Source organism: Microtus ochrogaster, chromosome 4 (assembly GCF_000317375.1).
Source record: "Microtus ochrogaster isolate Prairie Vole_2 chromosome 4, MicOch1.0, whole genome shotgun sequence".
NCBI lineage: Eukaryota > Metazoa > Chordata > Mammalia > Rodentia > Cricetidae > Microtus > Microtus ochrogaster.
In genome coordinates this window covers 77,277,087-77,290,738 of record NC_022011.1, presented here as the reverse complement: position 1 = coordinate 77,290,738, position 13,652 = coordinate 77,277,087, and the positions used below count along the sequence as shown (strand labels likewise).

At 37.7% G+C, this 13,652-nt stretch overlaps 1 protein-coding gene across 1 annotated transcript in view; it reads left to right on the top strand.

The window, feature by feature from the left end:
* Positions 1 to 13,652, top strand: part of Scn7a (sodium voltage-gated channel alpha subunit 7) — a 66,310-nt gene that overhangs the window by 23,176 nt on the left and 29,482 nt on the right. The window contains exons 5-10 of the mRNA XM_026778699.1: positions 1,329 to 1,457; positions 2,974 to 3,065; positions 6,423 to 6,629; positions 6,875 to 6,944; positions 10,983 to 11,124; positions 12,258 to 12,464. Of these exons, the coding sequence (XP_026634500.1) occupies positions 1,329 to 1,457; positions 2,974 to 3,065; positions 6,423 to 6,629; positions 6,875 to 6,944; positions 10,983 to 11,124; positions 12,258 to 12,464 (847 nt within the window). The remainder of the gene's footprint in view (positions 1 to 1,328; positions 1,458 to 2,973; positions 3,066 to 6,422; positions 6,630 to 6,874; positions 6,945 to 10,982; positions 11,125 to 12,257; positions 12,465 to 13,652) is intronic.

Here is a 13,652-nt window from a genome sequence, read left to right as displayed (position 1 = left end):
TTGGTTTTTCGAGACAGGGTTTCTCTGTGGCTTTGGAGCCTGTCCTGGAACTAGCTCTGTAGACCAGGCTGGTCTCGAACTCAGAGAGATCCGCCTGCCTCTGCCTCCCGAGTGCATCAAGTCTTACTTCACCACAGAGGGACCAAGTTCCCAATATGTAGACCCTGGCAGAACAATCCACAACTTAATATTTCTATCTTTTATTTACTCATATATTTGTGCAAAATACTGATATGAGCACCATGACTGCATTTTCTAAATAGAAACAAACATAAGCATATGTCAATTTGAGGGTTTTTTTCCCCACCTTACATTATTCTTAGTTTTTGTTTTGTTTTTGATTTTTTTGAATCAGGGTTTTTCTGTAGCTTTGGAGCTTGTCCTGGAGCTCTTGTAGACCAGGCTGTTCTCAAACTCACAGAGATCACCTGCCTCTGACTTCTGAGTGCTGGGACTGAAGGCATGTGCCACTTCTGAGTGGCAAATTTTTATTAGTTTTTGTTGGTGTTTTGATTCATGATTGCTCTGTAACTCTTACTTGCCTTTATGCAGAGCCTCCTGGCTCAAACTCTTGAGTGCTGACATTCTAAGTGTTTATTATTAGTTTAAATATCTGCAGCTCTAAATGGATTGAAGGTTTAGTTGTATTAATTGGAGTGTTTAGGTCTTTTGCTATCTATACATACCATGGTATCATATGCATGGGATCTCACCTCATGATTGATTTCTCTCTTCTTCAAATTTTTATTTATTTTTATTCATCAATAAATCATCAGTTGTATACTTTTCACTGTCCTTGGAAATCTTAAGAATCTGTTTTTCAGTAGACAAATGGGAAAGTGCATTAATTTTTTTTTTTAGGAAGTAAGGCTTCTTGACAATATCTTCGAGCTTTAACTCTATTCAAAACAATTCTGTGTGTGTGTATCCTTGAACATATTTGTATTAAATTTGGGTTTTAATCCTATGATAATTAATAATGCTAAAGTCTCTATTTGTAGTATATTTGAAATTTTCATAATTTACCTAGGTACGACATAAAGATTATATATAACCTCTGAGTCAAGACTGTTGGGAAGAAGTTTCACTGGGAAGAAGTGAACAAATCATTAAGCAATGCTATCACACAGGCATCACTGAAGGCCTCTCTACAGCTCTCTGGATCTTTGGTCCTTGTCTGATTGACTGTTCCTACTTTACCAAAAGACAGAATTTTACTTTCCAGACAACTTGTTTTGTATAGTGGGTGGCTGTCAGAGACAGTTTTAGAGATAACAGTATACTATTCTCAAGAGTTAATATTTGTGTGATTTTTTTTTTTACTACAGGAATACTCTTCTTGGGATTTACACATTTGAAATCCTTGTAAAAGTCATTGCAAGAGGTGTCTGGGCAGGGTCGTTTTCCTTCCTTGGGAATCTATGGAACTGGCTTGATTTCAGTGTGACCTTGTTTGAGTGAGTAGTGTTTTACATTGCAAATATTTTAACGATTTCAGTTCATGGTTTCCTCAGACAACTGTTTCTGGGTGTCCATTAGAAATGAAAGGAATGGATAGTTTGCTGTCCTGTAGAATAGGGGTATTACAAGAACACATTGTGAATGGTTTTTATTTTTCTTGTTGAGTTCAGGACATGCTTGTGTAATTTAGGAGGCTCTATTCACTTGAGGCTCAGTATTGATACAGTTCCTTTAGCCCCATGGTTTGAGAGCAGTAAATGTGTGAAATATCTAAATAAGGTGTTTAAGCCCTCACAGTTCGTGAGTATTATGTGTAATGTCATTTTTATCTAACTTTTCATTGTTTGTATTGACTGTATTCTCTTTTATGGATATGAAAATGGTCAACAGAGTAAAATTTATGTTAAAATTTTGAAACAGATTACTTTTTCCTTAAAAACAATTTTTATAAAAAAGAAAAACCAGTGTCTACCATACTGTAAAAAATGAAATGTAATGACCGCAATCTTTATAATCATTGTCATTATTATTCCATTATCATTTCTGTTGTGTTACACTCATCTAACCTTGGTAACAGACAGCCTGCCTGTCTTGTTTGAATGTACACAGCTATGAAATTTGAATATATCATTTTATGAAATTCCCACAAAGTCCTCTGACTAAGGAAATACCCCCCACTTTAAAACTGAGGTAATTGTGGCACAAAACATTAGCCGTATTTCCTGTCACAGAGCTAGTAATCAGTGGGTGTCACTTCCACCCAGGCATTCTGGCTGCAGAGTAGATTCTCTTTCACAGTATACATTCTACCTTTTGCTCTTATTCCTGATAATCATCATGGTCCTCATCATCAGGAGTTTAAATACTGAAGATGAATTGCATTCCTGTGCGCGCGCGTGTGTGTGTGTGTGTGTGTGTGTGTGTGTGTGTGTGTGTGTGTGTGTTTGTTCGAGACAGGGTTTCTCTGTAGGTTTTGGAGCCTGTCTTGGAACTAGCTCTTATAAACCAGGCTGGCCTTGAACTCACAAGAGATCTGCCTGCCTCTTCCTCCCGAGTGCTGGGATTAAAGGCATGCGCCACCACTGCCCAGATCTGCATTCCTATATTTAAAACCAGCTAGTAGGTTTTATTTCATTCTCATGGTTTGTAATAAGATAACATTTTTTTTGTTTTGTTTTCATTGAGCTATATATGTTTTCTGCTCCCTTCCTTCCTCCCCACTTGTAACCTCTCCCATGATTTTATAGATGTGTTTTAGACTGTTGTTCCACATGAAATTTGGCACAGAGTAAAAGAGTTATAATCTCAAAGCTTGAATAGGTGAACTACTACCTATAGTATAGGTGAACACATAGTGGCTGCCTTTTTCAGAGCAAAGTTGTCTTCCAATCAACAATTTCTAGAATGGGAAAGTGGGAGCATAGGAAATTCTTGGAAATATAGTTTCTCTAGCACCTGATTTCAAAGACCATAGATACAATGACTTCTAAATAACTTCAATTACTCCCACAGGCTTATCACAAGATTTTCGCCTCTCAACTTTCTTGTAATGCTTAAAGCTGTAAGAACCTTTCGAATTTTGAAGATTATTCCTTTGCACCAAGGTAAAAAATGCTATTGGATTTATTTTCTTCATTGTGATTTTTTTTGTGCATCTGTGAATCCATTTGAACTGTCTTGTTATTACTCAGAAAGTATGTGAATTTGAACATTATTTCCACTTTGAAAACTATCTTAAGCCATGTAAATCTTAAATCTGCTTGTCAACCAGGAAAGGGAGGAAAAACAATACTCATAACTTATTAATGTGGTGGGGCTTCAATACTTGTGATGCAAAATAAAAATTGTGATTATATTTTTGGTTATCTTTACATATTGTAAAATAACTTATAAAGGTTCCTTAAATTACAAGGAAAGCAGAGATTCTAAAATAATACTTTTGACTCCTTATTTTCTTCATTTCAAAAAATCAGTTGAAATGAGTGAACATAGACTAATGTGGTTATCAGCAATACTATGTAGGAAACATAGTCAAACAAATTTATGACTTTAATTAGAGAAAGACTTGAGGTAATTACAGTGACTTCAGAAGGTGAAAGGTTTCAATTTCAGAAGCTTTCCAGAAAATTCTGTCCACCTTCATATTCTGGTCAAAGTGAATACAGACTTTTTTAATTCCAATCATAGTTTCTGGTTTTAATTCTCATGTCATGTAACATATAGCACACAATAAATATAGCCATATCTTCTTATATCTTCTATCTATATGGTTTACAGAATAAATATAATAAATACAAGTTAAAACAGACAGAGCAGAGATTGAGGTTTTGAAATAGGCTGAGAAAACGTATATAGAGTGTGTATTGATAACATCATGAACCTAAACCAAATGTAAGGAAGAAGATGCTGTTGAAGCCACAGGAAGAAGGGTCAAGGTTGAGAGTGAAGATGCAGAGTTAAGTTCTGCTATGAGGTAAAAGAACAGAAATCAGGTCAGATTAGAAACTGCAGATTTAGGTTTAGCCGGTGAGCTTGGAGACAGGAAGATGCCAGTAGCGTGTTTTGCATCAGTGATAGAAGAACTGAGCCTAGCTGAAGCACCAGGCATCATTGGGAGTGCTCTGAATCTTGGTGCTTTCCAAACACCAGGTATCTATGACACTGCCATGCTAACTTTCTGTCACTTGGTGGGGTTCAGGTGATAAGAGTCGTTCATACCCTTTGCTCAGTCCAGCCTTTCCAATCTAATCTTGGACCTGGGTTGTCTGAAATGATTTTAATATGCTCATGCACCCCTACAGACTCAGTTTTCCCAAGTAAATTTAAAAGGCAATACACTTTATGCCTCCTGGACTGTCATCTTTTTTCTAAGTGCCAGGCAGCTGGCACTATTTTCAGGTCCTACCATGACCATTATCATCTGCACTCTCAAAATATAATCAAAAGCTGCCTATTTATATAAAATAGCCTATATAATCAGGGCTATGGCACATCTTTAGAAATGACCATCTTACATAACCTTGAACAGTTTAGAGTAAGCCATAACATGATCTCAACTAGTAAGACTCCCTTTCTCCTTAGTACTTAAATACGGTACCAACATGTTCAGGGATGTTCTCACAGATAGTTAAAACAGAGCTGTGATCCTCACAATGAAAGATAGTGAGAAGTAACTGCAGCTTCCATTTCTGAAAGTTAAGCAAATGTTTACCTGTACCTTTTGATATGATGTGTCGTTAAAAACAAAAGACACACACACATGCATGCACACACACACACAGAAACAAGCAGAGTAAAGCAAGTTCACTGGGCTGCAGCAAATTATATACAGTATGATGCAATCAATAGTAAGGACACCCAAGGTGGATGCAGTGTATCAATAGTGAGACTTATAGGTAACTTTTATGGTCAGAACACTATGAAAAACAGATGTGTCCACATTATGAACTTGATATACAGGCTGAGCAAAAAAGACAAGTAGAGAGTGATGTGACAAAAAAACCAACCTATAAATATTTTAGAACATCAAGTTGCATATATTAAGCATGGGTATTTTAGGATCTCTCAATTTACAGCCCAATACATATGTTTAACAAAAGTAGTTTGTGGCATGGCAATCGACCCAAAGCCAGGGATGAAACCAAGTAGTTCTGCCCTGGTGAGAACAAAACAACTTTAACTTCATTTGTCCCCTGAGAAGAATAAGAACATAAAATGGCAGCATTTTCTTCTTCATGAGACTGATTTTTAAGAAAGATGAACAAGTTTTAGCCATTTCAAGATAGACATGTCTCTTCCTTGCACAAGGAAAGCAGAGTAGGGCACCTGCCAAAGGTATACATTATGTGAACAGATAGGACAAGACAGGAAGAGAAGTGCAGCGCTCGAAAGAAAGCAATTTCATCTGTGCATTAAACAGAAATAAGAAAAAGAGCATATGGGGTATTTTATTCAATTCTAATGTTTTTAGTTCTTAAAAATTGTTTTTTTGTGTGTGTGTGTTTCATGATTATCCTCCCCCTCAGCTCACTCTAGAACCCCATTCTGTTTCCATCCCAGTGCCCAACATATTCTGTGTTGTTAATTCACCCTTGATTCTAAATGCGCTGCCCTCAAATGCTTGAGTGTGGGGCGATTCACTGGGGCATGGCATGGCTGTTGCACCTACTGGCTGCTGTGCACATCAACTCACAGAAGCCCTGCTTACCACACAAGACATATATCGACTGGACCCGTCTTCTCATTCTGAGGATTTCAACAGAAAAAAAACCCTAGATTTTCAGGCAGAAAATGAAAATTAGATGAAAACAGACATATATGTACATTTTTCAGAATAATGATATGAATTATAAGATACTGGATGAACACTGCGTGGTCATATAAGTAAAATGTGTTATTAGCAGTGCAGCATACAAAGGCACAGTATGAGGGAATACTACAGAGGTTCTGTTTCAGCTCATAATGGGGTGTATAGCAAAGTTTAGAAAACCGCATTCCGTGTTCTGCATGATTGGTGACCCTCAAAAAGACAGAGCAAAGTGAGATATAGGCTTGCCCAAAGCATTAGAATTTGTTTCTTTGAGTTGTTAACGAAAGGAAGCCTTTAGAAACAGAAAAGTAGTTTTACTAGACAATTCAGACACAATACTTTAAATCAAAGACGATTTGTCTTGCTTTTCTGTATGAACAACCTGGGCAATGACATGACAAAGCTCAAACAGCCATATACTTTAAATACCATCTCTGCATTATCTCATTGAGTATCATAACTACCAATGTCACAGGACCCTCTAGCTATTACTTTGACTCCCAATATTTGTTAGTCTCGGGCAATAGGAAGTAGAATGAAGGAAAAACCTATCAATTTCAAAGAGACAGATATTTGTCATGAGGTTTGCTCTAACTGCTTGGTTGGAAATATGTTCTCTTTTAGGTGACAAAACTTGTGTCTTTCTTTTCAGGCCTGCAGTCAATTGTGGCAACACTGGCCCAGTGTTTGAAGAAACTATTCGGTGCTATTGTCCTAACTCTGTTTTCTCTGACTGTATTTTCTCTACTTGGGATGGGTCTCTTCATGGGTAATCTGAAGCACAAATGTCTGCGTTGGCCGCAAGAAAATGAAAATGAAACCCTGTACAACAGAACTGGAAGCCAGTATTATACTCCAGGTGAGAGTGGCTCCATCGAATGATGGAGAAATCTTTAGAGAAATGGACACTCCATTTCTGGGAAAATTATAAACGTTATAACTGTACTCAAGGACAAATTTGAATCTGTTTTTCTTTTTTTTTTAATCAAAATTACAAATTTTCTGGACATGGGCAGATGCACGAATCCTATGGAAATCCAGATGAGCTATGTGTGACTGGCTTGGGATTAAACACAGACCCTCATTTCTTTCTCATCTTTTCAGAAAGAGCGAACTTCTACTATTTGGAAGGCGAGAGGTATGCTCTGCTCTGCGGCAACAGGACGGATGCTAGGTAGGCGCGAGCAATGCTCTCCTCTAACATGAAATTATCACATATGCATAGAATGATATATGATTTCCTGCTACCCTCAGTTGGCTTCATTTCCTTACTTTGTTGTCAACATTATGACAAAGAGCTGTCTTATGTTGTTTGAGAAGTTTTCCACAAAATTCTGTAGATTATGTATCTTGGAAACAACAGAAACGCATTCCTCAGTCAGGCAGACCTAAATCTTCAGGTCCAATTTCCTGAAAATTTGCTGTCTTGCTCTTTTGACTTTTAGAAGGTGCCTTAGAGATGAATCTTCATGGCTGAAGCAAGACAAAGTCTCTCAGATCGCCTCTGTAAAAGTAGTAGCCATAGACAAGAGACTTCATCTTGAGCCACTCTATCATCAAGAGCCCCATCCCGTAATACCATCACCTTGGAAGGCACAATTCTAACATAATGACTTTGAACAAAAGCAGAAGTGTGTATTATGGAATACCATTAATTAAAGAAAAGCTATGGGCACATGAGGAGAGTGACTTACAATAGCCTAAGAAACTAGGAAATACATAGATGGAATTCCAGCAAAGATCTTATTTATTGTCAGTGAGTCCCAGCACCAGCAATTAGCAAAGAATAATAATATACAATAGGTCTTAAGCTGTGAAATTTTATATTTTTCTGTAACTTATTAATTTTTTAATTTTATATTTTTTCTTTAAAATTACATTTTATATTCCAACCACAGTCTTCCCACCTCAGCCCTCTTTCTGTCCCCTCATCTCCCTCCTACCCTCCATCCACTCCTCCCAATGGGTCAGGGCTTCCATGGGGTTAACAAAGTCTGGCACATTAAGTTGGGCAGGACCAAGCCCTTCCTCCCTCCATTTAGGATTGAGCATTGAGCACAGCATCCCAACATAGGTAATGGGCTCCAACAAGCTAGCTCGTGCACCAGGGATAGATCCTGGTCCTATTGCCAGAGGCCTCTCAGATGACCCAAGTTTCATCACTGTCTCCCACATATGGAGGGCCTAGTTCGGTCCCATGGAGGCTCCACGGCTCTTAGTCTAGAGTTTATGAGTTTCCATGAACTTATTTCAGCTGTCTCTGTAGATTTCTCCATCATGATCTTGACCTCCCTTGCTCATATATTCCCTCCTTCCACTCTTTGATTGGATTCCATGAGCTCAGCCTGTTACTTGGTTGTTGGGTTATTCACCAATCTGATTGCAGGAGAAGGCCAGTTCTGGCACCCTTTCCACTATTGCTAGGAGTCTTAGCTGGGTCATTCTTGTGGGTTCCTGGGAATTTTCCTAGCACCAGGTTTCTCCTTAACCCCATAGTGGCTCTGCCTATTAAGATATCTCTTTCATTACTCTCCCACTCCATCCCTTCCCCCTTTGACCATCCTGTTCCTTCACGTTTTCATCTCCCATCTCCTCCTTTTACTGCCTTCCGTGTCTCCAGTTTACCTAAGAGATCTCATCTAATTCCCCTTCCCAGGGTGATCCATGTGTCCCTCCTAGGGTCTTCCTTGTTATCTAGCTTCTCTGAAACTGTGGATAGTAGTCTGGTTGTTCTTTGCTTTACATCTAATATTCACTTACGTGTGAGTGCATAACGTGTTTGTCTTTTTTAATAAATTTATTTACTTATTTATTTTACATCCTTGCTGCAGTTTCTCCTCTTTCCTTCTCTTCCTGCCCTTCCCCCACCCCACCCCTCTTTTCCCACCTCCCATTCCACTCCTCCTTTTACTCTTCAGGAAAGGGCAGATCTCCCATTAGCAACAACAAAACATGGCATATCAAGTTGCAATCAGACTAAGCACCTCCACATGTCTTAAACTGGTCAAAGCGACCCAGTATGAGCAGTAGGGCACCAAAGCCATTCAAAGAGTCAGAGACCTTCCCTGTTTCCATTGTTGGGGTCCCACAAGAGGACCAAGATACACAACTGCAACGTAGTTACATAAAGAGTCTTCAACCAGCAACTGCAAAAAACAGATGGAGAGACCCACAGTCGAACATTAGGCTGAGCTCAGGGAATACTACAGATGGAGAGAAAGATTGTAGGAGTCAGAGGGGTCAAGTACAACACATTAAAACTCACAGAATCAACTACCCTGGGCTCATAGGGGCTCACAGAAACTGAACCAATTTAACCAGGAAACCTGCATGGGGCTGACCTAGGCCCACTGCATATATGATTGTGAGCTTTGAAAGAAGAGAAACATTAATGATATGCTGTTATTTTAATTCTTTTGTGTCTATACACATTTTACATTAATAAAATTACTTTAAATTATTAGCACATAATTATTTAGCAAAGTAACAAGGCTCATGCTAACACGAACTCCTTTTTTATTATGTACCTATGGGGGCGTGTGCCATGACACACATGGAGACAGAGGACAACTTTTCAGGAGTTGATTCTCTCTTCCATCATGTGAGTATGGAAACTTAGAGAGGTAAACTTAGGTGACTTAGCCTACTTAACCACCTCACTGGCTGTGTCCCGTAGATTATAATGGAGCAAATAAGAAAGTGACAAGCCGCTGTCATCCAGCCATATGGATTTGGGCATTGTCCTTGTTGCTTTGCTCTCAGTTGAGATGTGCCACCCATCCATAGGCTCCTTTCTTATTCTTCCTTTCCCCTTACATTCTGGGACTTAACTAAAGCACTAAAGAAGAGAAAGCTCACCAGTACAGTTTATATAACTTTGGGTGATTCAGAAGTTTTATTACTTAGCTTCCCTTCTATCCTCAAATCCAGTGTTTGGTTCTTTCTCTTTAAAGCAACTTGTTAAGTAATTCTCCACTTCAAATATAATCCATATGTTTTCTGAAGGCATCGACTATGAATATTAAGGACATAATGCTATATTTCAAGGCAAGAAATACAAACCATATGGTGTTTCACCTCTAACACCATAGTCATCCGCATGGTAAGGTACCCCTATTTAGGAGATGACTGTAACAACAAGCATGCCTTTGCTCTGACTAGGACTAGCAGGCCTTGGTGCACACGTGTTTTTAAACCGCTGGTTATTCCATTGTTTGTCTAAAGCACACCAGCCCCCAAATAGTGTCCGGGAGAAACTACACAAGGCTATCGAGAAGAAAATAGCATTTATTGAGCCAATACCGTAAGGAACCACATCACTCCAACCTTACAAAGATAAGTCTGAGAACTCCCTGAAAGGGAAGGGAATAAATATTTAATGTGCTCTTTCCCACAAGTTCTAGCTCTGCTTTTCAATTATTAATGTGACAAATGTTTTCTCACCCTTAAATATGGGAACTGAGGGTCTTAGGTGAGATCACTTGAAAATTAAGCCCTCAAATATTGTAGTTTATTTTTCTCACCCTTAAATATGGGAACTGAGGGTCTTATGTAAGATCACTGGAAAATTAAACTTTCAAATATTGTAGTTTATTTTTAGCAGTGCTGTTTTCCAATATTTATACTCCCACTATGTTTTCTTTATTTATACTTTCTATAGTTATACTTTCACCCTCCCCCTTTCTCTTTTACTATTATGGTGTTATTGCTTGGACTTAAGGACTCAAAATGCTAAATAAATAGATTACCACTGAGTCACATTTTCATCTTTTCCAGTTTGATTTTGAACAGCAAAATTATGAATAATAACACTGTGTTATATTCTTGAAATTGGTAGGTATTCTTGCAACAGTCATTGTAGATATGTGAACGAAGCATATATTAGCCTAATTAGACATTCAATAATGTATAACCATTTAAAGCATATATGTGATAAATATATACATTTTTGTCAATTAAATCAATCTTTAGAAACACTTTTTGAAAGTCATCTTGAAAGTACTTATAATTCCTGTTCAAAACTTTTCATGTGTATCAACTTGAAACATAACTGATGCTTAGTGTTTTCTGTAAAAAGACTATTATTGACCCTTGTGCAGGGGATAGCACTCTGCTCTTGGGCAGAGGGTAGATAGTATTTATGACTGGTCCATTGCCTGAAAGTTTCTTGATAGTAAATATTTTTCCCCGCTCCCCTTTTTGTCTCCTTTAGCCAGTGTCCTGAAGGTTACGTATGCGTAAAGGAGGGCACAAATCCTGACAATGGCTACACGAGTTTTGACAATTTTGGTTGGGCCTTACTTGCTTTGTTTCGATTAATGACCCAGGATTATCCTGAATTGCTTCATCAACAGGTAAAAAGAGATAATCTGTGGGTAACGTAACTGCAGATGTTAAAGACAGTTTCTGCACCCTTGAAAAATACAGCCCCAAATGTAAGTCAAGTTATTAAAAAGAGATCGGACTGCACACAGTGGGGAGGTGTTTGTGGGGGCATTTGTGTGAAGAAAACTTCAAGGGCTAAAACAAAGAACGCAGCTGCTAAGTGTGAAACTCCCCATCAACTCCTGATCCTCTTCCTGTTGAGCCTTTAAAAGTTCATATCTACAGTGCTGCTCCAAGGTCAAGGCACAGACCCCGGTTTACAAGGGTTTCACTGTAGGAGGAGGGCCTGCTTGTTTGTGCTGGCCGCCCTGAACCGAAATAACCAGACAGAAACTGCATTAATTAAAACACTGCTTGTCACATTAGCTCTAGCTTCTTATTTGCTAACTCTTACATCTTAATTTAACCCATCTCCATTAATTTGTGCATTACCCCGAGGTCGTGGCCTACCAGCAAAGTTTTAGTATCGCTGGCAGTGGCTCCATGGCATCTCTGTGACTCCGCCCTTCTTTCTCTCCTGTCCTCTCTGCCTACCTAAGTTCTGCCCTATCAACAGGTGAAGGCAGTTTCTTTATTCATGAATGGTAATCACAGCACACAGAGGGGACTCCCACATCATTTCCCTTAGGACATCCCAGCCTTAGAATGGTGCCAGAAATTGCACCTTGTGACTTTCCTATAAATTAATGATCAAAGAAAATGATCTTTGCAACACATTTTGAAATTTTCCTATACTTAAGGGGAGAAAGCTTTTTCTTTATTGATATTTTTCAGCTTCTTTTTTGAATGGGGTCAATTTGTTTCTCTCGGTGTTAATTTGGTAATGAAGACATGAATCAAGTACTTACCCTAAATTAAGGCATTCCTTATATGATGTCCTGATTTGATATCATATATGTTATACCATATGTATATATTTAAAGTTGAAACAATTTTATTTCTTCAGGTTGTGCATAAAGACATAAGTTGTGATTTTATTTTCTTGAATTCATGACTAAATTACTTTTGTAAAAAATTAATTTTTCATCTTAAATGAGGGAAATATGGAAAGATAACGATAGATAATAGTTCTGTTTCACTTCTGTATCCCACTGCTCCACAGATCCTTTATGCTTCAGGGAAGGTCTACATGATATTTTTTATTGTGATCAGTTTCTGGTTTGCCTTTTATATGGCAAGTTTGTTCTTGGGCACACTTGCTATGACCTATGAAAAGGAAAAGCAGAGAGTTTCCGAGAAACCCAGAGACATGGAAGCCAATGTTCAACAGACCACAAAAGAACACGAGGAAGGAAATGAAACAGCTGAGGTACAAGTTTATCATTTTAAGACTCATAATATTAGAAGGACTTCTCAAAAATCTTAGAGTATTTAGCCTTCTGACATATGATTGTATCTCTGTATAGTACACTATCAGAAAAAAAATCATGCTTTTGTTGGGGCTGGAAAGATGGCTAATAAGTTAAGAGCGTGTACTGCTCTTGCCGATGTGAATGTGAAGCTCAGTATCCATATCAATCAGCACAACTACTTGAAACTACAGGTCCTAGCGACTCTGACATTCTCTTCTGGACTACACTGGCACAAGTATCAAATATACACACAAACAACACACACACAGGAACAATCACATGCCCATACCCTCACACATGAACTCACAAATACTACATTAAACGATGAAATAAGTATTTCATAATGCGGTTTCACTAAGAAGTATTCACTTTTGTTTTCTTACATCACTATTTTTATGTACTCGTTTTTCTTAATATAATGTGTCAAGAATGATCAGTGTGTTCGAATATTTCCTATGTGAGATTATTGACCCAAAATTTGCATTGCTAATATTGAGAAAGCCTTGATATATTGTCTTCTTATAACTTGAAGTCTCCTGGTAGATATATAATTTAGTAATACAAACTGGCTTCAGCTAGCACATCAGAATTAGATTTAAATGGTGTACTCAATTTTAAATGATGATTTTCTCAATTTTTGCTCTAAAGTACTTAAGATATTGGGTTAAAAGTAAAGTGCCAAAGTTAAAAAAGCAAAAGAAAGAATTAACCTCTGGCCTACTTAAGAAACATGTGATATCATGACATATGAAATTATTTTATCCATGGTTGATTAAATTAAATCCATAATATTAAAACTAATAATATTTGACTATAAATTTAAATTCCTTAGTCTCATACTTAAATAATTTCCCAGACTGCTAGCCTCCTACAAAAATTCAGCCTGTGTATCTCAAGGTATTAGCTGGAGTGATGTTAAGGAGATTGTATAAAATCCTTTTTAAAATGAATATACATTTATGAATAGGAATGAGGGAGAATGAAACAAGGAGTAGATGTTGGCATTGCAAGTCATCACACACCTTCCTTTGAATACTTTTTTAAGAAGAATGGAAATTCATCAAAATTGAGACAGAAAACAAAAGATGTGAGTTCTTCTATAGAAAGAAAAATAGGTAGCGGAAAGTAGTAGGCCAACAAATTGT